This window comes from Amblyraja radiata, chromosome 9 (genome assembly GCF_010909765.2).
Source record: "Amblyraja radiata isolate CabotCenter1 chromosome 9, sAmbRad1.1.pri, whole genome shotgun sequence".
NCBI classification, from domain to species: domain Eukaryota; kingdom Metazoa; phylum Chordata; class Chondrichthyes; order Rajiformes; family Rajidae; genus Amblyraja; species Amblyraja radiata.
The window spans coordinates 12,995,277-13,022,761 of record NC_045964.1 but is presented as its reverse complement, the minus strand read 5'-3'; the positions used below and the strand labels follow the sequence as shown (position 1 = coordinate 13,022,761).

At 43.4% G+C, this 27,485-nt stretch overlaps 1 protein-coding gene across 1 annotated transcript; it reads left to right on the top strand.

Moving 5' to 3' along the window:
• Positions 1-408: 408 nt before the first annotated feature.
• LOC116977295 (EEF1A lysine methyltransferase 3-like) lies at positions 409-25,930 on the top strand. The gene is made up of 5 exons (XM_033027793.1): positions 409-453; positions 1,532-1,643; positions 4,708-5,036; positions 22,563-22,674; positions 25,536-25,930. The coding sequence occupies exons 1-5, from the start codon at positions 409-411 to the stop codon at positions 25,928-25,930; spliced, it is 993 nt and encodes a 330-aa protein (XP_032883684.1).
• Positions 25,931-27,485: the final 1,555 nt, after the last annotated feature.

The window sequence follows — 27,485 nt, the reverse complement described above, 5'->3', positions numbered from 1 at the left end:
TGATAGAAAATAAAATATGTTGGCTGCGTGGGAAGACTCCTGATCGGTGGAACTATACTCCCGCTTTCCTGTCAACATTATTGCAATGACTAATCAACGAGCACATCCCCAATTTATGCTGCTGCATGCGATTGCCCAATAAATTTGGACGCGCGATTGTCTGTGAGATGTTTCGATACACCACAAGGTTACATAACCGGAAGTTTAACTCTTCTCTCAGATTCGACTCCGAGCTCGCCACGAAGGTTCACATAGGTCGAACAAGAGGGGAGACTAGAACAAATGGCAACCACACAGTATGGCCAACGTCCCAAGTACGACAGCGGAGAGAATGATGATCATGAATCGACGACTTTAATCCGCTGGAACAACTTCGAATTTTGTGGATTTAGTTTGAAGATCGCTCGAATGATGGATTCAAGATTGGGTATCTCCTCGTATATTTGGGACGCGGTAAGTCCATTGCGTTAGTCGTGTAGAGAAACAAGCTAAATATAATGCCACATATCTTATCAGTTTAGCGGATTCATGTTATCCTTTTCTTCCTGTTTTCAGTTACTGTGAAATACATTTCCTGAAAAAAAGTCTAACAAACACATCAGAGATAAGATACCGCGCATACGTCCCACGAATTATAAAAACACATTATTTTTAACCTATCAAGTGCCTTATGTTGAGGGTCTTTTCTGCAGGAAAAAAAGGTGAAATTATCGATCAACCTGATAATCACATATCATCATGCCTAGCCTGCATTTCCACCCGTTACGTCCCCGCCGACCCCCCTTACGATTTCACGCATGTGATCCCAGCTGCTAATTGAACATCAAGCCCCAGCCCCACACTAATTTCCGACGCTCGCCGTTTAACAAAAACACATCATATTAGTAAACATCGTCGATGCACAGGTCACGCTAAGAATAGGGCAAGGACGATGACCCTTGCATCTCTGTATCGCGATGTGCAGCTGAGTCAGATGTGCGGCTTCAATTGATCGAGCCGCCCCTTCATTGACGAAAGGTGGGAGCGAGATGCTCCCAATTGTTTTAAGCGTGTTATGGAGATATTCAGCCTAACTCCATCCTAAATTGTAGGCGGGCGAACCAATCCTCCCTCCTCAGAATCTATCACAGTCAACCACTGAAAGCTATCACAAAGATGAACCGGAATTGCGCTCCATTCTCTGAGTTGGACATTTATTTCCTCCCTGCATTATTTGCATATGTTAGATAGATTCCGATTGCCCTGGCCAACCCCCTTCCGTTTAACCTAAACTGGCTGCTGAAATGTCCTTACATCATTCAGGGGGATTAAACTTTGAATGATCTGAATTGGTGAGACGCTTTGAGATATCCTTGTGCTGTGGAATGTTCTCTGCAAACAGAGTTTAAAAAGTCAGCCCCACACTCATTTGTCTGGATTAGGAAGTAATCGGAGTTCCTCTTTCAACTGTCTTCTTTAATCTCTGCAAATCGTTATTTGATCTAACTCCCACAATCTAATAGTTGAGCCTTCATGTTTCCAACCTTTTCAGGGCATTTCTCTTTGCCAGTACTTTGAGAAGGAGGACGTCAGTTTCACTGGGAAGAAAGTGATTGAGCTGGGATCCGGCACTGGAATCGTAGGCATATTAGCAGCTCTGTTAGGTGAGTGTCAGCTTTACGTTGAATCAGATGTTATTGCTGAATGGGAGATCTGTCAATGGCTCGACGGGATGATTTCGTATGTGACAATAAAGTCTGCGATTAATCCCTTTTACGCGTTCAATTTCTTTCCGATTTGGGAAAAATAATTTCCTTATTGTAAGCCTTTCTTTGTTCAAAAGACGTTGACGCGTCGGTTAATCTGTAGCAAAAATGTCACGATGTAACTGTTGATATTCGGCAACAGTTCACTGGAAAGGGAATACCTCCGGGTTTATATTTGAAACATTGCAGTTTTGTAAAGCTGCTGCCAAATGATTCGGTTCTGAATTCCACCGGTACTTGCCTTTGATTAGGATGCTGCTTAATCTGGTCATATTTCAAATATAAAACAAGATAACTTATCTATACGATTGAATCGATTACCATAGAAACAGGCCACTTGGCCAAACTCGTTCATGCCGACCATTGGGCACCTATTGCCCAGCACCTGGTGCATAGCCCATCACAAACTATACGATTCAATGTTCATTCAGCCACTCCATTAGTCAGTGCAGGCGAGATACGCACTGTCATCTGGGTGGTGATGGTCCTTCTCATATCTCTTTTGAAACTCTTCCCCCTTCGCCCATGTATTCGAGTTTTATCTACCTCTGCTAAGGGGACACTTTTCCTGCAGTCTTCTCTCTACACTATGTTTAGAGATCCAGCTGAGAAACAGGTCCTCCGGCAGTTCGGCCCACCGAGTCCATGCCGACCATCGATCGCCCGTTCACACCAGCTCTATGTTATCCATTCCCTAACACTAGGGGCAATTCAACCTGTATATCACACATATTTTTATTTTTAATCTCTTTCTTTTTAGGGTCAACGACAAAACTTCTCGAGTTTTTCCTCACAACTGAACTGCTTCACCCTAATCAATATCCCGTGAATCTCCGCAATACCCGTTCCAGCGCTATCAACCCCTTCTTAACTCATGGTGAACAGAAATGCACGCAGTAACCCATCTGAGGTCTGACCAAGATGGTAAAAGTAGGAGTGTAACCTCCTACTGTTGCATTCAATTCACCAACTAATGAAGGCGAGTACTCGGTATGCTATCCAAACCACGTTGTCAATCTGCATTGGATCGAAGGTCCCTCTGTTCCGCAAAATTCTCCAAGACCCTGCCATGGTGTATATCCCAGCTTCATTAATGCTCGTAAAATCCATCACATCACATTTATCTAAATTGAACACCAACTGTTATTTATCTACCAATTTCGCACTGTCTCTCCACAGACTTAGACTATCTTGTGTAAGATCGACAACCCGATCAGTTTCGCACCAGCAATACCCACTACCAGCAATCATAGAAACATAGAAAATAGGTGCATGAGGAGGTCATTCGCCCCTTCGAGCCAGCACCGCCATTCATTGTGATCATGGCTGATCGTCCCCTATCAATAACCCGTGCCTGCCTTCTCCCCATATCCCTTGACTCCACTAACCCCTAGAGCTCTATCCAACTCTCTCTTAAATCCATCCAGTGATTGAGCCTCCACTGCCCTATGTGGCAGGGAATTCCATAAATTCACAATTCTCTGGGTGAAAAAGTTTTTCCTCACCTCAGTCTTAAATGACCTCCCCTTTATTCTAAGACTGTGGCCCCTGGTTTTGGACTCGCCCAACATTGGGAACATTTTTCCTGCATCTAGCTTGTCCAGTCATTTTATAATTTTATATGTTTCTATAGGATACCCCCTCATCCTTCTAAACTCCAGTGAATACAAGCCTAGTCTTTTCAATCTTTCCTCATATGACAGTCCCGTCATCCCAGGGATCACACTGCACTGCCTCAATCACAAGGATGTCATTCCTCAAATTAGGAGACTAAAACTGTACACAAACTCCAGATGTGGTCTCACCAGAGCCCTATACAACTGCAGAAGAACCTCTTTACTCCTGTACTGAAATCCTCTTGTTATGAAGGCCAACATTCCATTAGCTTTCTTCACTGCCTGCTGTACCTGCGCGTCAACTTTCAGTGACCGGTGTACAAGGACACCCAGGTCTCGCTGCACCTCCCCCTTACCTAACCTAACCCCTATGATCATGGCTGATCATCCTAAATCAGTACCCTGTTCCTTCTTTCACCCCATATCCCTTGATCTAACTCTCTCCTGAATATATTCAGTACCCGCATGCTTACTTTCAGTGACTGATGTACAAGGGCACCCAGGTCTCGTTGCACCTCCCCTTTTCATAATCTGACACCATTCAGGGAATAATCTGCCTTCTTGTTCTTGCCACCAAAGTGGATAACCTCACATATATCCACATGCACGATATTGATTTTCTTTTTTCTCATTGTCTGACGCATCCATGCATGGTATGATCTGCATGGTAGACACAAAATGCTGGAGTAACTCAACAGGTGAGGCAGCATCTCTGGAGAGAAGGAATGGGTGACGTTTCGGGTCGAGACCCTTCTTCAGACTGACGTCACCCATTCCTTCTCTCCAGAGATGCTGCCTGTCCCGTTGGGGTTCTGCAGCATTTTGTGCCCACCTTCGATTTAAACCAGCATCTGCAGTTCTTTCCTACAAATTTAAACGCGATCTGAGCGGTCCGTTTTTCACACAAGATGGTGACGAATATCTGGAGTTCAGGAGACATTTGGGCCAGATACTATTTACAACGTTTGAAAGTCTTCCGGCAGGTACCCTGGCAGAGAATGAGCAGAAGGACAGGGCCCGAACGTGGGCAGATGGGTTAAAGTCGATGGGTATAAAAATCGACAAGGATGACATGGGTGGCAGGCGCCAATTTTAGTGCCGCGCGTTTCTGATTCTGGTCCTCTAGTTTTATTTTTCCCAATCTCTCGCCAGTTGTTTCTGGGAGAGGGCTCCCATCAGCAGAATCCGAGGTTTGCAAACCCAGGGGTATTCGCGATTCTATTGACATATTTATTCCATTCTTCCTCGGCGAGAGGTAATATTTCGTTTCTACAAACCCAGCCCAAGTGCCGATGTTTTCCAAGGATAACCGTGAATTAAACACCGACTTATTCTTTTGTTCTCAGGTGGCAATGTTACAATGACGGACAAACCGGATACCTTGAAGCAAATAAACAGCAATATAGCTGTCAACATCCCTATTGCATGCCGACACCGTTTAAATGTTAGTTCGCTGATTTGGGGAGAAGATCAAACTAAATTTCCCAACGACTACGACTTCATTCTGGGCTCGGATATCGTCTACAGTTCGATCTGCTACCCGGCGCTGTTGGAAACGCTGCGTTATCTCTGCAATCAAGGGACAACGATCTATCTTTCCTCCGAACTCCGATCCGGGAATGGGTCCATTCCTTTCCATGACGTCATCCTGCCTGACTACTTTAACTGCGAAGTCGTGACCAAATTAGAGCCTAAATGCATAGTTGTGTACAAATTGACTAAAATTAGTTCAGGGCAAGTTAAGAAATAGGGATCTCAAACGGATGTATTTGTCTTTCGCTTAATAACGCATACATCATATGTAGCAAGTATATACATTTCCACTAACACGTTAAGCATTATGCAGATCCTCTAATATGCATTACTACATTATCTATGACAAAGATTTATCTGTAAACCTAACTATGAGACAAGGGGAACTGTAGACGCTGGAATGTTGAGTGAACCACAACATGCTCCAATAACTCCGCGGGTCAGGCAGCATTTCTGGAGAGAATGAATAGGTGTAGCAATGTTACAAAATTTTGAGATTAAAAAAATAAAGTCTGTAATTTATCCCATCAGATAAAGCATAAAAAATAAGTTTAATTTGACACCTAATTCACTTTCATATCTCAAGTATTTAAAAAGTTATGGCCATTTTCATACTCGGAAATTAGCATCTTGTTCCCTATTGATTTTCTATGGACATAACAAAAAAGCTGTGATCGTGTGCAGTCAAAAGCCCATAAACTTCTTAAAAATTAAGAGAACTGAATGAAATTTTCAGTTATCGTAGATTGAACCATTCTGAAACAAATATAAAATAATCTTACTTGGATGACCTGAAATTAAAGCATATAATTAGTTAGTTACCCAAATGTAGCTAATTTCAAACTTCAATTACTAGATTTAAACTTCTATCCATTTCTTAATAAATGATTAACATTTTTAAATAGCCTAAGTGTCCAAATAATATTCATAAATAATTCACAATAAAACATGATTTTTAAATCTCATTTACATTAATTTATAGGCCAAATGGAAGGAATTTAGTGTTCAATTGCTGTAAATTAAAGTCCATTTTAAATCAGCTTTCTAGTGGGATCCTGTGAACGCGCTGGTTTAGAACGTTCACATTGCGGTAGATTTGTGCCCTCAAATGCCCAGAAAAATACTGCGGGATATAATGGGCCCAAAATTAGCTACTCGCAATATTAAACTTTGTATAAAGGGATCTTAAGAAGCCCTTTTTAATGTAAAAATAAGCAGCCTACCTTCTATTATTTGCTCTATGCGACCCTGACAGCTGCCGGTGGTCGCGGGTTTAGAGATTGATTTTTAAACTACTATAACTATTATACGAGGCCTTTAAAACTAATAATAGCTTTTGCGACGGGGTCTTCCAGCGATTTTTCGTTAATAATTAACTAGGCTGAACATCTTCGATTTGAACAGCCTAGAGAAAATCACGTTTTAAACCCGCCCCCCTCTAAACAGCGCCAAAATCGCGCACACCCGCAGCGACAGATTTTCAGCGACGCTTCAGGCAGGCTTTGCAACATACCTAATAGGTGGCGTTTTGGGTCGGGACCCTTCTTTATACCACAAACATCGCTTGTCCATGCTGCTTGACCCGCTGAGGTACTTCAACATTTTGTGTTTCACTAAGAAAAACATTTCACATTTTTTTCAATGATAAATTGAATATGTTTGGTGCCATTATTTGTTATAGAATTCCCTGATGCATATCCATAAGCGCAGGAAGACCAGCAGAACTTATAAGTCAAGTTCAATTCGACTGCTTACAAATAACCCTGGATATGAAATCTAAGGTACTCTGTATTTTACATACATGAAAGTAGGCATGTTACTGCGACGTTACTAGAGCAATAAACTCTGCGTAAATAAGCAAGCCCAACGTGCGATGTTTTTTTCAAAAATCATTTATCAACGCGATAATAAACATTGTTTTAAATAAACCAGAACGTGTCAGTGAGAATGGTTGGCGGTGAAGTTCACGACGGATTACGGTAAACTATCTGATGTGATTGGAATCTACAGTCTTTATTTGATGAAAATGATTTTCAGGTATCTCGGCAACGTGACTGGTCTTGAAAGCCACTCTGCTCTCAGACCGCTCACGGATTGGCGAATTAAGCGGAGAGCAAGCCCGCGTCCGTAGATCCTCCAGGAACTAATACCGAAAACTAGTATTACATTTGGTAGATCTGCCCGCGATATGTCCGTGAGGGGACGGTCCTGTTTTCTATCGCCACCCCGGGGTTTCTCCAGTCCAATAGAAGGTTGAGAACCACTTGTACATTCTGGGAAAAGAAAAGGAGCTTTCGTAAACATTCATCCCAGAAGCAAGAAGAGGCGAGCAATCTTCCATGAAGTCCTGCCGTCCACGTGGCGTCATCCGACGAAACAGTTATCCTTAAATGAAAAAAACATTGGACGTAATTAGATTACGGCCTGGTTGGGGACTTCCGTGTACTCGTCAAAGATGGTTGACAGTAATGCCAAACTGCTCCATCGAAAATAACTGCCAGATATGCACTGAAGAACGAAACTTCCACCCTTTTCAATATCGTTGGTGGTTCATCCCAGCCAAAACCTATTGAAACCAGGTTATTCTACCCGGAGCAGAATGGGTCGTGTTACACGGCAGCATTCCTGTGCTAAGTCTGATAGAATACTGTAATGACTAACTTTGTCGCTTAATGGTGACTCAAAGACGGCAGGCAGGAGGAATTTCACCACCACAATTGGTAACCTCTGACAATAATATTGTTCTCTCTGCTTCCATTATCAAGGTAGATTACCCTACCAACGCTGTTTGAACGTCAGCTGTATCAATGATTCCTCGAGCAGCTGCAATGGGCCATGGAGCTGTACAGCACAGAACGGAATCTTCAGCCCATCGCTTCTAAATTAACCATCATGCCTATATATACTGATGGCAATTGCTGTTTCCCTCTTTGCCCTGCTCATTTATGTGCCTGTCCAGATGTTTTTCAAAATCATACTACTCTACCTGTTTCCATCACCTTCACCGACTCGCCCTCAGAACTCATTTAACCCCGCCCTGACATTAATCTGTTCTCTCTTTGACACTGTTACCATGGCAAACGTTAGCTATCTACCACATCTATGCGTCACGTAGCTTTATACAATTTCATCATGTCACCACTCAGACGCCTTCGCTCCAGGGAATACACAGCCCAGCGGCTCTAGTTTCTCCTAATAATTCCAGCCATCGAATCCAGGCAACATTCTTGTGAAGGCACAAGGGATTGCAGACGTTGGGAGCAAAACGCAAAGTGGTGAAGGGCGTCAGGCAGCATCTTTGGAGGGAATGTGTAGATAACGTTCTGGTCTAACGAAGGGTCTCGGCCGAAACATGCTTGTGAATCTTTTCTGCACCCTCTCTAGCTTAATCGCGAGGTTCCTATATTGTTCCTATATCGTATATAGGTTCCTATATTGTGGCGATCTGAAATGCACACGATACTTCCAGTGCAGCCAAACAACTGTTACACGACGTCCCAACTTTATACCACTTGTTTTCGCCGATGAAGGTAAGTTTTACCATCTCAAAATACATCGCTTTGCACTTGTCCCCAATGAAGTCCATCTACCATTCCTTTGCCCTCGTTTCCAGTTGATCAATATCCAGTTGTCACTTTCGCCCCCATTTTTCACTGTGCACCATGCCATCGATCTGGGTGTCATCTGCAAACTAAATAATCACCAACCTCATACTCAACAAAACCATTAACATATATGACATACAACAGGGGAGCCAGCACTGATCCCTGTAGTGGACCATTGGCTACATGCCTCCAATCTCAACAAAATGACCCTCCATTACTTGTCTTTGTTTCCTATATCAAGTCAATTGCGGGTCCAATGTGTTCTCAGCTTCTGGCCAGTCTGCCACCCGGGTCTTATTGAACTCCTGCCCACATCAATCTTGTTGGTCACCTCTTAAAAGATCAAATAAATTCGTGAGACGTTACTTCCCATGCACAAAGCCATGCTGCCTATCCTTAATCTATTCTTGATTTTCCAAATGCAAGTTATCCTGGCCCTCAGATTCCCTTCCAACAATCTTTCCAACACCGATGTAGGGCCCACTGATCTAACATTCTCTGCCTTATCTCTGCTACCCTTCTTAAATAAATGAACGGCATTAGTTATCCTCCAGCCGTGGCTGGTAAATCGCCAATGGCGGACATAGACACAAAAATCTCTGCCCTTGCCTTGGCGATCTCCTTTCACGGTGAAGAATAATAGGACGTTGGCCCTTATTTACAAAAGCAGTAGCATTACGGCAGTTGTGCAGAGGGAATTGAGAACAATTAACTCCCTATATTTGAGATTTCATATTTCATTGAAGGTGATTCAGAGAAGGTTGATCCCGCAAAATCTCGGATTTAAAAGAGTTGTCCGACGTGGAATGGTTAAACAGGTTGGGACTTCCTGACTGGAAGAATGAAAGGTGATGATATTGAAACACTTAACATTCTTAGGGAGTACGGCAGAAGACATGCTGAGAGGATGCTTCAACTCACCAAGGTCTGGGAGGTCAGCAACCAGAAAGCAGGGTCTCAGAATAAGAGGGCACCCGTTTCAAACTGAGTGAGAAAGAATTTCATAAATCACAGGGCTGTGTCTCTTAGGATCTCCTTGCCTGGAGAGCCGTGGAAACAGAGTCCTCGTGTATATGCATACAAGGCTGAAGTGGATGACCGCTCAGTCAGATAACAAGGACCCACTGGGTTATTTTTTTCAATCAGTTAGTTCACCTGTATCCTGTCGCCCGCTGTTTGCCGCGGTTCCCCGTGCCTTAATGGTTCTGCTAGAAAGCATCGGCTTAAATATCCTTGGTCCAAGTTAAAACAACGCAGAAATTGTGTTTCCGTACATCTTAACACTGTGCATCATAAACGGCGGAGGATATTTAGGTGCACTCAAATAAATCAAGATATTGGTATTCGGAAACTACCGTCAAGTGAGTTATAAAGAAGAAGGAACACCGATGGGAGACAGAAAACAAGAAAATAAAAACGGTGACAGATATTTTCATGTTGGGCAAAGCTTTACGTGCGTAAACGAAAGGATTTTCGAGTCAATTATACAAATCAGATTAAAGGTCTTTGTATGACAATAATTGTGGCTAAGGCATCTTTCTATGAGGGCTGACCAAAATATGCTCTTACATAAACTATTATATCCAATGCCAAATCTCTTTCCTTTTCGCCCACAAAGGTCACCCTGCACCCCCGTTACTGCGCACCAACCAACAAACGCCCAGCATTGCTGGCCTGCACCAATAATGGGAGAACAATTGCCTTCGGCCAAGCCAACTACTGGCCTTGAACGTAATTGACAAAAATACAAAAATGCATGGCAGATGCAGTATAATGTGGATAAATGTGAGGTAATCCACTTTGGTGGCAAAAACAGGAAAGTAGACTATTATCTGAATGGTGGCAGATTAGGAAAAGGGGAGATGCAACGAGACCTGGGTGTCATGGTACACCAGTCATTGAAAGTAGGCATGCAAGTGCAGCAGACAGTGAAGAAAGCGAATGGTATGTTGGCATTCATAGCAAGAGGATTTGAGTATTGGAGCAGGGAGGTTCTACTGCAGTTGTACAGGGTCTTGGTGAGACCACACCTGGAGTATTGCGTACAGTTTTGGTCTCCTAATCTGAGGAAAGACATTCGTGCCATAGAGGGATGTCAGGACTTTCATATGAAGAAAGACTGGATAGACTCGACTTGTACTCGCTAGAATTTAAAAGATTGAGGGGGGATTTTATAGAAACGTACAAAATTCTTAAGGGGTTGGACAGGCTAGATGCAGGAAGATTGTTCCCGATGTTGGGGAAGTCCAGAACAAGGGGTCAAAGTTTAAGGATAAGGGGGAAGTCTTTTAGGACCGAGATGAGAAAAACTGTTTTCACACAGTGGTGAATCTGTGGAATTCTCTGCCACAGAAGGTAGTTGAGGCCAGTTCATTGGCTATATTTAAGAGGGAGTTAGATGTGGCCCTTGTGGCTAAAGGGATCAGGGGGTATGGAGAGAAGGCAGGTACAGGATACTGAGTTGGATGATCAGCCATGATCATATTGAATGGCGGTGCAGGCTCGAAGGGCCGAATGGCCTACTCCTGCACCGATTTTCTATGTTTCTATGTTTACACCTGGCCTGCAGATGTTCATTTTGAATGCACTTACTCTCTGTTTGATTATTGTTTAAATACCCCATTCTGAATCATATGTCAGCCTTTCTTGAACCGGCATGAATGGTACTTTATTTGTCACATGTACCGATGTATAGTGAAATTAATTTTTGGATACAGTTCGTAACAAGTATCATAAGCACTTAGAATAGATTTTAGATAAACATCTCAGATACAGCACTGGCGTCTAGCAGTAGCACACTGAGGCAGTACAGAGAATCGCCAGTTCATGGCGTCAATTCCGAGTCCCAAATGCAGGGATCTTGACCTGACCGTGTGATGCCCGTTGCCCCGGCGGCGTTGCAGGGTCCCCGGCTAAGCGTGGCCGTTGTGTCCTCCACCGCCCCGCTGTCCCTGCTCCACCGGTGTAGGCCGCGTTTTGTCCACGTGCTCGTCTCTTTTGAAGCGGCGCCCAATCCTGCCGACCACATGCTGTTGCAGGGCCTCTCCAATGTTTCCAGGAGGCTTTTATGTTGTTCCCCAAATTACGCCCACTTTAAAGAAGTTCCCCACTTCTCACAGGAGTGCTGTGAGACCCTCCCTCATCGATCCCCATCGGTGATCCTTGTTGCTCGCCTACTTTTCGACCATGTTCTGACACATTCTCGTCATCGCAGCCACATAGTTTCCACAATACTTGCAGCGTTTGTCATTTACCCAACTTCAATCACCCCCCCCCTCCCGCCCGTCTTCATGCCGCCTATCAATTATCTCCACGGTTGATGTCTGATTGGCTGATTTCCTCCAGATTTCAGCAGCAGCAGTTCCTTGTCTCGTCAATTTTTATTTGAGATTTATCTTTTCTGTATTTTTTTGTTTTTCTTTTTTTTTAATTTTTTTTAAATTTGTTTATTTTATTAGAAGTTAATACAGTACAAAACTATACAGTGGCACCTAATTTTAGGTGCCAACTATGTCATACCGTAATCCATTCCATATACAACCTCTATTTTATGTTATGAGAAGGAAGTAAGCAAGACAAAAAAAAGAAAACAATAGAAAGGGGAAAAAGTGGAAAAAAGTGTTTTTCAATTGACTCCAATTATCATGCCGAGCGGTGCACTTTCTCCATTCGCGCTTTACGATAGGTGACCGATTGCCAATACATCGAGGAGCAAATTCCAGATCTCATCGCTAACAATGTTATTAAAGAACAGCACAATTTTATTAAAGAACATGTTGACTTAACGCCCTCACATTGCCGTAATTTAGCCGGTAATTTTATACCGAATCAATCTGACCATGCCGGACGCTGTGGTACTAGACCTGTTAGTTTGACGTCAGTGGTGGGCAAATTAATGGAAAGGATACTTAGAGATAATATATATAAGCATCTGGATAAACAGGGTCTGATTAGGAACAGTCAACATGGATTTGTGCCTGGAAGGTCATGTTTGACTAATCTTCTTGAATTTTTTGAAGAGGTTACTCGGGAAATTGATGAGGGTAAAGCAGTGGATGTTGTATATATGGACTTCAGTAAGGCCTTTGACAAGGTTCCTCATGGAAGGTTGGTTAAGAAGGTTCAATGGTTGGGTATTAATGGTGGAGTAGCAAGATGGATTCAACAGTGGCTGAATGGGAGATGCCAGAGAGTAATGGTGGATGGTTGTTTGTCAGGTTGGAGGCCAGTGACTAGCGGGGTGCCACAGGGATCTGTGTTGGGTCCACTGTTGTTTGTCATGTACATCAATGATCTGGATGATGGTGTGGTAAATTGGATTAGTAAGTATGCAGATGATACTAAGATAGGTGGGGTTGTGGATAATGAAGTAGATTTTCCAAGTCTACAGAGAGATTTATGCCAGTTGGAAGAGTGGACTGAAATATGGCAGATGGAGTTTAATGCTGATAAGTGTGAGGTGGTACATCTTGGCAGGACAAATTAAAATAGGACGTACATGGTAAATGGTAGGGAATTGAAGAATGCAGGTGAACAGAGGGATCTGGGAATAACTGTGCACAGTTCCCTGAAAGTGGAAACTCATGTAGATAGGGTGGTAAAGAAAGCTTTTGGTGTGCTGGCCTTTATAAATCAGAGCATTGAGTATAGAAGTTGGGATGCAATGTTAAAATTGTACAAGGCATTGATGAGGCCAATTCTGGAGTATGGGGTACAATTTTGGTCACCTAATTATAGGAAGGCTGTCAACAAAATAGAGAGTGTACAGATGAGATTTACTAGAATGTTGCCTGGGTTTCAGCAACTAAGTTACAGAGAAAGGTTGAACAAGTTGGGGCTTTATTCTTTGGAGCGCAGAAGGTTAAGGGGGGACTTGATAGAGGTCTTTAAAATGATGAGAGGGATAGACCGAGTTGTCGTGGATAAGCTTTTCCCATTGAGAGTAGGGAAGATTCAAACAAGGGGACATGACTTGAGAATTAAGGGACAGAAGTTTAGGGGTAACATGAGGGGGAACTTCTTTACTCAGAGAGCGGTGGCTGTGTGGAATGAGCTTCCAGTGAAGGTAGTGGAGGCAGGTTCGTTTTTATCATTTAAAAATAAATTGGATAGTTATATGGACGGGAAAGGAATGGAGGGTTATGGTCTGAGCGCAGGTATATGGGACTAGTGGAGAATACGTGTTCGGCACGGACTAGAAGGGTCGAGATGGCCTGTTTCCGTGCTGTAATTGTTATATGGTTATATGGTTATATGGTACGTCCTATGTTCGACATTCCGTGCTTTGTGATCTTCTTTTTGGGGTAGGCCTTAGAATTCAGAAAAACATAAATTGGAAATAACCTGTAAATACCTGCTTAATCAGGACCGTGGCGCCCTGCTGGTGCGAATATCAGCTTCCTTCTCCTCTCTAACCTGACAATTCGCAGAGGCTGCATCTCTTTGTTGTAAAGACAACATGAAGTTGTGCATTAGTGGCACCCTCTGGGGCTCACGACCGGCGATGCAACTCATCAATCCAGAAGAAGAGAAAATTTGTCTCAGGAACTCCGCTTCAGCAATGTTTTGTTGTTGTTAAACGTCTACCAGTACCCCGCGTTAAATAAAGCCTGAAAGTAATCAGTGACAATCTTTATAACCAATTCATACTTCTCTTTGTCTTTGATTGTGTGTTTTTCTTTGTCATACGCGCGGATCGTCTTGTTATTATTTAGCCTTGTGGTCACACAAGACACAAGTATATTCAAGGAGGTAGATACGATCGTTTTGCGCGAAAGGGATCAAGGCAAATGGTAGGAAATCGGAAACAAATTAAAGAAGAGGATGATCAGCCTTGATCATTTTGAAGAGCTGAACGCCCTGCACCTGTTCATGTTTTCTATATTTCTAAGTTGCTAGTTTCCTCACAATTACTTGGTTAATATAAGAGTGCTGCTCTATTGGGGCGACATATGATCTTCGGAGATTGCTAGAAGCAACGAACTGCGGTCCTTGTTCATCAGTCACTGAAAGTAAGCATGCAGGTACAGCAGGCAGTGAAGATAGCGAATTGCATGTTGGCCTTCATAACAAGAGGAGCTGAGCATAACAGCAAAGAGGTCCTTCTGCAGTTGTACAGATCCCTAGTGAGACCACACCTGGAGCATTGTGTGCAGTTTGGGTCTCCAAATTTGAGGAAGGACATTCTTACTATTGAGGTACTGCAGCGTAGGTTTACGAGGTTAATTCCCGGGATGGCGGGAGTGTCATATGTTGATAGAATGGAGCGGCTGGGCGTGTATACTCTGGAATATTAGAAGGATGAGAGGCGATCTTATTGAAACATATACGATTATTAAGTGTTTGGACACGCTAGAGGCAAGAAACATGTTCCTCATGTTGAGAGAGTCCAGAACCAGGCGCCACAGTTTAAGAATAAGGGGTAAGCCATTTAGAACGGAGATGAGGAAAAACCTTTTCCCATAAAGAGTTGTGAATCTGTGGAATTCTCAGCCTCAGAGGCCAATTCTCTGGAGGCTTGCAAGATAAATTTAGATAGAGTTCTTAAAGATAGCGGGGTCAAGGGATATGGGGAGAAGGCAGGAACGAGGTACTGATTGTGGGTGATCAGCCAATGAAATGGCGGTGCTGGCTCGAGGGCCGAATGGCCTACTCCTGCACCTATTGTCTATTGTCTATTGTCTATTGACTCTTAACAACACCCGTGTGGCTTATGTCGGCGATTATTTCCCTCTCACTGTTAACTTCAGGGAAAAGTCCCACGCTTCCACCTCACAGCTGAGTTTGGAGAATCGGTGTTTGGTGGTGTCATGCGAGAAACCCTTTTGTTTACTCTACCGTCTTCACATTTTCCACGTCTCCTCATCAGTCAGGTAGCTGCCGACGAGGAAGACTTTAGATTGCGTTCACACGGGTCAGGTTTTCCCACAAAACATAGGATTGAAAGGTTGTTTTCAGAAGACTTTGCATAAAGTGCTGCACATGAGGCTGCACAACAAATTAGCCCGCAATATTAAAGGCCAGATACCAGCATGGATAACCGATTGACTGACTGTTAGAAGACCAAGAGTGGGAATAAATGGGGCTGTCTGTGACTAGTGGTGTTCTGCAGGGGGCGGTTTCGCGTCCGCACATGTTACACGTTATATATTAATGATCTGGAATTCATGGGTTTGTGGTTAAGTTTGCAAATGACAGGAAGACAGGTGGAGGGTCAGGTAGTGTTGAGGAAGAAAGAAGGGTGGACATATTGTGAGTGTGGGCAAAGTAGTGCAACTGGAATAGAGCGTAGCAAAGCGTAAGGTAATGCACTTTGGTAGAAGGAGTAAAGGCGTAGACTATTTTTTAAATGGGGAAAGGATTCCGAAATCAGAGGTGCAAAGGAGACTTGGGAGTGCTGGTGCAGGATTCCTGAAAAGTTGAGTCTGTATTAAATAACACAAATGCAATATTAGCGTTCATTTCGAAAGGACTGGAATATAAAATAATGGGTGTGATGCTGAGGATTTATAAGATGCTGGTCAGACCATATTTGGAACATTGAGAGCCGTTTTTGGGTCCCATGTCTGAGAAAGGATGTGCTGGTGTTGGAGAGGGTCCAGCGGAGGTTTACCAGAATTATCTGGGGAAGATAAGGTTAATTTTGGGGAACATTTGATGGCTCTGGGCCTGCACTTGCTGGTGTTTAAACGGATGAGGGAGGGAGGGGGGGGGGGGGGGGGGGGGGGGGGGGGGGGGGGGGGGGGGGGGGGGGGGAGGAGTGGAGATGGAAACTGACGGAATAATGAAATATCTATACAGCCGTAGGTGGAGCGAGAATGTTTCTAGTAGTGGGGGAGTTTGGGACCCAGACCCAAGGGAACAGTGTCAGAATAAAAGGACATCTTCAGAATTGAGCAGAAGGGATATTTCTCTTAAGGAATCTTAAGGATTAAGGAATCCTCTGCTCTACAACACTCCCTAGAGGACTACCATTCACTGTATAGTTCCTGCCCTTGTTAGACGTCCACACATTTCCTGTATGAAATTCCATCAACCATTCCTCAGCCTACCTGGCCAATCGATCCAGCTCCTGCTGCAATCTTTCACAACCATCTTCACTATCTGCTAAACCACCCACTTTTATATTAACAGGAAACTTGCTAATCTTGCCCTGAATGTTCTCATCCAAATCATTGATGTAGATGACAAACAGTAACGGGCCCAGCACCGAACCCTGAGGCTCACCACGAGCCACAGGCCTCCAGTCCGAGAAGCAACCTTCCACCATCACCCTTCCACGGAGCCAACTTGCTATCCATTCAGCTATCTCTCCTTGTATCCCATGCGATCTAATCTTCCAGAACAGCCTACAATGCGGAACCTTGTCGAACGCCTTACTGAAATCCATGGATACAACATCTACAGCTCTGCCCTCATCGACCTTTTTGGTCACGTCTTCAAAAAACGCAATCAGATTTGTGAGACACGACGTCCCACGTACAATACCATGCTGACTATCCCTAATCAGCCCTTGCCCATCCTATTGACTGTATAACCTATCCCTCAGAATACTCTCAAGTAAAGTTCCAACCACAGATGTTAACCTCACCGGTCTATAGTTCCCAGCATTTTTCCTGCAGCCCTTCTTGAATAGATGCACATCATTTGCCATCCTCCAGTCTTCCGGCACCTCTCCTGTATTTAAGGACGACTCGTAAATGTTCAACCAGGGCTCCTGCAATTTCCTCCACAGTTTCCCACAATGTCCTCTGATATGTCTGCTCAGGCCCTGGAGATTTGCCTACCTTCATCGATCTTTAGAGATGTTCGGTTTCCTCCCACACTCTAAAGACGTTTGTTGGTTAATTAGCTTGGTATAACTGTAAATTGTCCCCAATGTGTGTAGGGTAGCGCTAGTGTGCGGGGATCGCTGATAGGCGCGGACTTGGCGGGCCGAAGGGCCTGTTTCCGCGTTGTATCTCTAAGCTAAACTTAAAGTAAGGGCGACAAATGTTACCGGGGGAAGGCTGGAGTATGGGGTTGATAGGGAAACATAGGTCAACCACGATCGAATGGTGGAGCGGCCTCGATAGGCCGAATGGCCTTTTCCGGCGCCTGTATGACCTTTGCAGCATTCCGAGGTGACATTTTCCATACACGCAAGTGCCAAAAGAAACTTGGCTGCAGAGATTAACGTTGTTGGGAGATGTGACCTGCACCTTCCGTGTGTGTGGTGGTACTCTGGTTGTCAAAACTGGTTTTCACTGTACACGTGACAATATCCCAAACTAAACAAAAACTGAACACTCCGTTAAACCTGCTCACCGCAGACACGTGTGGTGACTGGTAACCCGTGCAGAGGATCCACTTTGGTATAGGCGGAGCTATTACAGGAGATAGACACAAAAAACTGGAGTAACTCAGCGGGTCAGAGAGCATCTCTGGAGAAAAGGAATAGGCCATGTTGCGGGTAAAGACCCTTCTTCGGACTGAGAGTCGGTGGAAAGGAAATTCTAGTGGTTTACTGAGAATTCTAGTGGTTTACTGCCCGTGAGCACAACTGCTTTCACCAGTATCAGTCACTGTCGTTTGACTATGACCAGAGGCTCCATTGTCAGTGTGAATTACATAGTAGCATGATTGCAACGAACACAATGATCACAGTCCTTGGGCGATTGCCTTGGCAAATCCAAAATTAACACTTCGTTGACAAGGAACAAGTTGAGTGGAAACGGTGAAAACACATAAAATCCAGAACAACCCGTACCAGAACCAAAGAACATTTAGTGCAGAAGGCATTACTTGGTAATTTTAATTCGGAAGAATGTCTTCGTCACTCTCGGAAACTGTGAGCGATAGAAGCAATGAGGCGTCATATCAATGTGCGAATGGCCTATGTGGTCATTTGTATAAATCGAGCTATCTATTAAACATCAAACAATAACTCAGAGGATTATTCTTCACGATTACCTTGAAACCCAGCGTGAAAGTTCAAAGAGGGGTTTCTGCCTCCAGTCTAACTGATTTATGCATGGGAAAGCGACGGAAATTGGAATTACGATGCACTGAGGTCATTTCAATAAACAATAGACAATAACAATAGACAATAGACAATAGGTGCAGGAGTAGGCCATTCGGCCCTTCGAGCCAGCACCGCCATTCAATATGATCATGGCTGATCATCCACAATCAGTACCCCGTTCCTGCCTTCTCTCCATAATCCCTTAACTCCGCTATCCCTAAGAGCTTTTATCAACTCTCTTGAAAGCATCGAGAGAACCAGCCTCCACGGCCCTCTGAGGCAGAGAATTGCACACACTCACAACTCTCTGTGTGAAAACGTTTTTCCTCATCTCCGTTCTAAATGGCTTACCCCTTATTCTTAAACAGTGGCCCCTGGTTCTGGACTCCCCCAACATTGGGAACATGTTTCCTGTCTCTAGCGTGTCCAAACCCTTAATAGTCTTAAATGTCTCAATAAGATCCCCTCTAACCCTTTTAAACTCCAGAGTATGCAAGCCCAGCCGCACCAATCCATCAACATATGACAGTCCCGCCATCCCGGGAATTAACCTCGTGAACCTACGCTGCACTCCCCCGATAGTAATTACAGTGGCAAGGATGGGAATGTTCACATAATTGATTTATTGTAGATTCAGGATTGTTTCGCCTCGGTGTCACACCATGAAGCGACATGTTTCGTTTTGATGTGGGCATGAGCTAATTCCAGCTGCCAATATGGTTGTAAATTAGACAATTCGTCAATTTACATCCATTTATTTTTTAAACGAATGCCACTTGCCTGATTTGACCTTTGGGTTGGCTATATTGGACATAATCGCTTGACACCACCTGGGATAGGACAATTGGGTAGAGTGGAGCACAAAATCACATTTATCCTACACATATGTTGCTGAGAAAGCAGTGTTGATTTCATAAGCGACCAATTTTACCAAATATATGGCGCCAGAAATGACTAGTCCCCGTTTGCTCAAAACTCTTCAATGTTAACCGCAACTCAGATGTTGTACACGATAACGCAGACATACCCCTTCTCTCACATCCCTATCCAACATGACAGAAAAGTACCGAACGTTTTTAAAATCACATGAGTAAAATATTAAAGTTAGTTGTCCTTCCTCTTTCATTGTCGGATTATTTAATGGGAAGATCGACGACAACCGGAATTCTTAAAGGCATAGAAATAAAGTAATTTCATTTTAATACAGTGCGGCGAGACTGCAAATGTTTCCAGTATTGACAATGCAGTTTAAGGCTGCGAATGGAACGTTAAAAACCCCGGGAATCCTTGTGAGGGGGTCATTATCCAAACTCGCTCGATCAATAATAGGGAGATTTCTTGGAATACATTTCAGTAAATCGTGTCCTGGTCCCACACGTGACACCGATGTTACATCCGCATCTTCTCTCCTTGACCCACATGCGAGGATTGCAAAATGAGACCAAGGCCGCGCAACATTAAATCTTGCGACATGTTGGCAGGTTAAAGCCTGAGCACAAGTGCACCACACGTACCTCCAAGAAGAGCGGAAGTAAACGCAGTTTGTCACCATTGCCGTGACAGAGAAGCAGCTTAGCGTGAGTTTTATGTCTTTTTTATCACTGTTGAATTCGCTTATGCTTCATTTTTATTTTTATTGAGAGGGACAATGGCATTTCTGAGCCGTCACAGTCACCGTGCACTAAAATAGTGAGCATTCTTTAATGATAATGTTTTATAATTAAAGGAAACCGATTCCTGAGCATGCTAGATTTTAGATTGAGTGTATTTGAGTGTATAAACTGTCCATTATCTGAACCAACCTGAGGAGGAATTCGTGTTTATTATTAGAGTCGCAGCGTCCTAAAGATACAACAGGGAAACACACCACCGAGTCGGCACCGAGCACCAACACCCATTCTTACACTAATTCCTACACTGGCCCATTTTATTCTCCCCACATTCCATCATCTCCCCTCCATCCTCAGATTTTCTCTCACTGAGCTAGATATTTGGGGCAATTTACAGCGGCCAATTAATCCACTTGGAGTGCGCGTCCCTCCGGCAGTGTGTGACAGCGCTGTGATTAGCCCCGGCATCGTGCGCCCGACTATATTGATCCGGTGTATAATATACTTAATGTTCCAGTCCTTGGAATTGCAGTATTACCAAAATGAATATTCTGCATTAGTGACCTGCTGGCGTGTGGCATCTGAGAACTGACAAAATGCCCAAAAGGCACCAATAAACTCGGGGATCGCAGATACATCTTAGCAAGAGAATAGGCGTAAATGTAGGTAGGAAGTTTGGTCCCTACAGTTGGTGCTCATTTTAGTTCCTGGATGATCACCTTTCATAAGAAGGCTAGAATTAAAAAAAACAGGAGCAGGCTGCCGCCTCCTTGTAATCCTGTAATCCAATTACATCCTGATGTTTTGCATCAGCACCATATTCTGAGACTAACCCTAAATTATTTTAGCGCACAGTCATTTTTTTCTGAGGATCTTACAGACAACGATTTGTTTTCGTACATAATAGTGTAACTGCAACTTCTCGACATTTGATTTGTTCTGAATTATGTGAATGATTCTATATTTAATTGTAGTAACTGTTGTGATGGTGGCGCGCTGTATCTTGCTGTGGGTCTTCCTGCAATCATTAGGAACGAGATTTAAATGGCGCATTTAACTTTCTGCACCGCGTTTTCTTTGATTTCCTTCCTTCCATTAGACCAAAACCTTGGAGTAGAAGTGGGTCCAGGACTGAATGATATAGCCGTCTATAGTCTGGGAAGATTTTTTTTTGAGGGTCCGTTCAAAATCAGCAAGGATGAGCGACACCGATGACAAACGTATGGAGACATCGGAGAGCAAATACGAATTCAGTGGACACACATTAACGATTACATTGTTTAAATACCCTAAATTGGGCGTCGCTTCTTTTGTCTGGGCCCCTGTAAGTAGAGAGTCTAATAGCGCATATGTGACTGGGGGATTAAACCTTGCTTGCGAATTCTTGGTAATATTTTGCAAATTGTCACTACTAGCATGGATTATCAGGAAATGTTGCACTGTCTACCCGCCCAGGCTTAGCGTGTGCTTTGATTCCGAGAGCGAATAGTGCTGGACGTTAAGTCATTGGGTAAATGGCTGCCAAGGGAAAATTAAATACTGTATAATGACCTGGGAGAGTCCTTAAATGTTTGAATTCCAACAGTCACGTACCCGTAATCGCATCTGAGCTACCTTCTACCGCTGTCCATTGCAAATACTGCCAGGACATCGTTCAAGTCCCACTGGGAGTTATTCAATCACTCCGCAAATGCAACTGTCTCTCCTACCAATATGCGGACTAGTGTTATTTTATTTGTGTGCGCTTGCTTTCAAATCCGAGCCTTGCCCCGGCCCTGCTTCCCTTTCTTCTAACTTCTAAGTCGTACAAAACCTCCGTTCTCTCTGCGCTCTTTCATTTTTACCATGCGCACCCGTGTTTCGTTTGAATCACTTCCCCTATTGAAATTCTTGACTTGGGGAGACTGGGACCCGGGGTCTTGATAATAGCAACTCCGCTATCAGGCGCCTCTCACCCCACCGCCGCCGCAGTCTTCCAGACTCTCAAATTCCCCATCAATTCTTTCTTCTTCAACGCTGGTCGTTCTTGGTAACGCCACCTAACAGTAGCAGGGGCGACAGTTCGCGGTAGAACGAGGTTCGGACTGAGAGACACGAAGTTTATTCATAGAGCAGAGAGTAATGATTCCGATGCCAGTTCGGTTTGTGATACTATACCAGAAATCTGTGCAGCATCCAATTGTGCACCAAGGCAGCCGGATAATGTAACGCATTTATTTAATTGGAAATATGGGAATTTAGGTGAACGGGAGTTACCTATTTGCGTGTGCTGATCTAATGTGACGATATTCACAGCAAGACGATTTAGAATAGCTGCTCAGAGCTGGCCATTGACGATCTTTGAATGAATTCCCACCATCTGGCACGCCTCCCTGTTCCCACTCTGTCCCAGAATCTGGCGCGTCATGTAACGTCGTCGGCATTAACACTGAGCTCATTTTTCCCCCGAGGGCCTCGTGCTTTGTCAGTACTTCCACGATGAGAAGATCAACTTTGCTGGGAAGAAAATAATTGAACTGGGATCTGGCACGGGAATTGTGGGAATTATGGCGGTACTGCTTGGTAAGTTAACGCACCCCTCCCGTTTTACTTTAAACCTATGTGCGGTAAGGACCAATGCTTGTTAAATTTAACATTAATATTAATCACTTCTACAGGGTGGCATAGTTACGCAGTTCAGATGGCCTCAGAGCGCCTCAGAGCGCCGAAGACGCAGGTTCAATCTTGACCTCAATTCCTTACACGCACGTTTTCATAGTTATATATTCCTTTCTTGAGCACCAGCCAACGTCAATTCTATTCAAAGTATCTAGGTGACTGGCTATTAGTTGGCTATTAATGAGCGAAAATAAGTAATTACACTGAATTGTGCTTAACGCAATAGTTATAATTAGCTTTGCTCCGTAATTATTATTTATAGGGCTGAACTATGTAATACCTCCCCCTATGCGTCGCTACAGCTCTATGTACATTATCGATTACTATTACGATGAATATTCACCACGCTTAAATCTACAATAACTATTCATAGCGTAAATTATTATAAATATTGGTTCTGCTAGTTGCCTAGATGCTACTTGTTGCTCGTTCACTAGTTATTAGACTTTGTATCTAAAGCACATCTGGAATTGTCATTTATACTTTAACCTGCCGTTTCGTTTCCTGGGAAGATACGTTTTCGTAAAATTCGCAAACATGCAATGAGCGCTTCCATTTGTCAACCCTCGCTCTATCTAGCGAAATAATCTTCCAGACTTTACCTTCATTGCAAAATTGCATAATTTGTTCTTTCCTAAACTATGGACAATACTTCGTTGGTCAGTTGGGTTGCATCCTGCAAAAACATCGTAAACTAGTCGCTCGTTGGATGTTCGGTAAAGAAAATGTGATGCCAACATTTTCACTGGTAACGTTAAAGCGAGCTGCAGTATGGTTACAGCGCTTGTCCCTATTTCGAACTGTTTTACCCCATAATTGACAATCCCATAAACTCCTCGTCCTACCTGGAACTGAGACTGTTGTTTCGATAACAAGGTGCCCGAGAAGGTGGCGAGAGGGTTACTTGGGGTTAGGGTGAGAACCAGAAACACAGTAGTGGAATTACGATGCACAGATTATCCTTGCTTACTCAGTTGGTGAAAAATGCATGTCACTTGTTCATTAGTAATGTTGAAGCGCGCAGAAGTAACTTAAAAGCAATGGGAATTAAACACATAATTGCATTTCAAAAATTAAAAGAAACCAAATTACCAATAATCCTTAATGTAATTAATCATTGAACAAAACAAGTTATTCGGCGGGTGTAGACAACATCTTTACTATCTGCTCAAAGCCGCATAAAATATTCAGCGCAGCAACAGGCCCTTCGGCCCCAGATTTCTGTGGCGACCATGTTGCCAAATTAATCAAAATCCCATCTGCAAGCACAGGATCCATATTCTTTCATTTCCTACCTGTTCATGAGCTAGTCAGAAAACCTCGCTACAATATCTGCTTGGTAAAAAACGAGCTTCTTTAATCTAATTTAATAATTTCCCCTTCGTCTTAAAGCTATGCCCTTCACCCTGTCAATATCACCCTGGGAAACTAATGCTAAGTATCTACCATATCGACGTCTATCATCATTTTATATAGTTAGCTTCTCAGCTAAAGCTTTATACTGCTGCAACATGGTTTGCCAAGTTTTATATTCAATGTCCCAATGCAATAGTCCCAATGCAACCTGCCCGAGTTAATAGAAGTACACCGAGACTGCCGCAGGCATTTTCAGGCATTTAGGAATGCGGAATTGCGGGACTGACAGATGATGAAAGAATAGGGCGACTGGGCTTGTATTCACAGGAATTTAGTAGGATGAGAGGGAATCTTATAGAAACATATAACATTCTTAAAGGATTGGACAGCAAAAATGTTCCCGATTTTGGGGGAGTCCAGAACCAGGAGTCACAGTTTAAGAATAAGGGGTAGGCCATTTAGGACCGAGATGTGGGAAAAACTTCTTCACCCAGATGGTTGCGAATCTGTGGAATTATCTGCCACAGAAGGCAGTGGAGGCCAATTCGCTGGATGTTTTCAAGAGAGAGAATTAGCGCAGAGTTAAAGGAATCAAGGGATATGAGGAAAAAACGCATGAACGGGATACTGATTTTAGATCATCAGCCATGATCATATTGAATGGCTGTGCTGACTCGAAGGGCCGAATGGCCTACTCCTGCACCTATTTTTTCATGTTTCTATTTTTCTATGGTCGGTGAGTTTGTATGAATGTGTGTTTATCTCAGGTATGTTTGGGGAAAGTGTGTGGGTGAATGTGAGTATGGATGCTTTAGTGTCTATGTGCGTGAGTGTATACACCAGATAGGTTGTTGATACGTTACTCTGGTCTCTGAACTAGAAGGCCCACGCTCGGGTTAATCGGTTTAAACCGCTAATAATCGAGCGCTGAAAAATATCTATTCCAAAGTGGTCTCGACCCGAAACGTCACCCATTCCTTCTCTCCAGAGATACTGCCTGTCCCGCTGTGTTACTTCAGCATTTTGTGTCTACCTTCGATTTAAACCAGCATCTGCAGTTCTTTCCTACACATGAATTTCAAAGTGCGTCCGCGCCCGATCCATATGGAAAGGGATGTGGATAAAGCAATATAAAATATAAAATAGAAAATTAGAGCGAAGAGTGCATTTTAAAAACAGTAATACCATTCTACCTGACAAATCGCCAGGGTACAATCGGAGGCGAGAATTGATAGAGTGCTCGGTAGTTTAGGCTTGCTTACAGTTGGGTCCGTCCGTGGCACAAGGACACTGGGCGAAATGGCCCAGCGTGTAACTTTTCTTTCTAGACTTTTAATCTTTATCTTTCCTGAATATGGTCTAACTCGTGCTGGGTGGAATCCTACATTATTTTATTTTTTTTCTTTCAGGCGGAGATGTCACTTTGACGGACAAACCATATGTTTTGCAGCAAATTGAACGGAACATCGCTGACAACATCCCGCCTGACTCCAGGCACAGGGCAAAGGTCGGTGCCCTGATGTGGGGCACTGATCAGGAAAACTACCCAGCAGACTTCGACATCGTTCTTGGTTCCGACATCATCTACAGCCCAACACAAGTTCCTATTCTTTTGAAAACATTGACGCATCTCTGCGGCGAAAACACAAGCATTTATTTGTGTTCTAACTTTCCCGCCAGGGTGGGATCAGAGAATTTCCACAAGGAGGTATTACCAAAGCAGTTCAACAGCGAATTCATTCATTCAAGCAAGGGAAATCACATTTACAAACTAACCAAAAAATCTCCAGAACACGGGGACTAGTTGTCTTTGTACTGGGAGAAGAGGGGCGTATATTTGTAACTTATGAAAACTCTGAGATTCACAGGGTTTACTAATTATTTCAAAAGTTGGGTGAATAGGAGTTGATGTTTTGTTCCTCTATACATTTCCTCTCGTCCACACATTACTGATACACGTTGACATACGTTCTCATTCTTAGTGGAGATCACGCCGCCGTTTAAATCTAATCCTATATGAATAGATAAGTATGAAATTCTAACTATATTTAATGATAAAGGGGTTATACGGGAAGTCAGTTCGAAACCACGGTTAGTAATGCACATGTGAAATCCAAGACATTTTCCATGTCGGAGAAATTAATCTTTGCTTTCTAGTGTTCCAAATGTTTATTATATGTTCCTCTTTCGATCAATTTTCTCCCAAGATGTAACCGCCCCTGATTTTCACCGGGTGCATTCTGCTCCATTTTGCGCTGTTTATATTTGTTGAATGTCATGAATTTCGATTATCACGTTGCCCCAACGGAGATTATTTGAGAGTGCATTTTTTTGCAGATGAATGGCCACGCACTTTCACTTCCTCTTGGTGTTGCTACCACACTCCCTGTGAAATTATGAAAATATTAAACCTTGTTGAATGAAATAGAAGTGAGTTTTCAATCTGTTCACTGATCCCATGAGTCGCTGAGACTATGAGAAGTTGGAAGGATGAAATGTTCTACTTTTAAAATACTGATTAAACGATTAATATAGACACTTGAAACTCGCTAAAATCAATTAATTTAATATTTAGAAATCAATCAGAAAACACCTATCTACGCAGTGAATGAAGTCATGCAAATAAACTGAAGGAGTGAGTAGATGCACCTGCTACACGTGGTGTAAAGTTGAAAGGCCATGTGCTCTTCCTCTCAACAACTTGTCAACGATCTGAACTCAATGTTGCGACCAGAGATGGCGCTGAAGCTTAACATGCGAACTCCACCGTGTCCATCAGTCCGCGACGGTCCATTGCGGAATAATCGCTCGCCATGCACACGGTGCAGATGCTGGTTATTCGTTGTTCTCCACCCCCACCCTCAGTCCCTTTAAACTACAGCAAGTACAGACCCAGAGCCATCAAATGCTCATCCTATGTTCTCAATCACCCCTGAAATAGTTCTCCTAAACATCTTCTGGACCCCCTTCAATGTCAACACATTCTTCTTCGGAATTGGCGCCCAACACTGCTCACAATATTCCAACTCTGATCTGACTAGTGCCTTAGAAAGCCTCAGCATTATATCCGTGCGTTTATATTCTAGTCCTGTTGAAATGATGCTAACATTGTATTTACCTTCCTATTACCGATCAACATGCAAATTAAACTTTTGGGAATCTTGCACCAGCATCCCAAGTCCCTTTGCACCCCCTATTTCTAAATCCCTCCCCATTTTGAAAATATTCTACACCTTTATTCCTTCTACAAACGTGCATGGCCGTACACTTTGCTGTGCTGTATTCCATTTGCCATTTCTTTGCCCACTCTCCCAACCCGTCCGAGTCCTTCTGCAGACTTCCCGCTTCCTCAACACTAC

What these genes read in the sequence shown, in the direction of transcription:
- LOC116977295 (XM_033027793.1), top strand. Translation starts at nt 409, where the DNA reads ATGATGGATTCAAGATTGGGTATCTCCTCGTATATTTGGGACGCG. An exon ending in ACTACTTTAACTGCGAAGTC is followed by an intron (nt 5,037 to 22,562) that starts GTGACCAAATTA and finishes TTTTCCCCCGAG; the next exon opens with GGCCTCGTGCTTTGTCAGTA. An exon ending in AATTATGGCGGTACTGCTTG is followed by an intron (nt 22,675 to 25,535) that starts GTAAGTTAACGC and finishes TTTTTCTTTCAG; the next exon opens with GCGGAGATGTCACTTTGACG.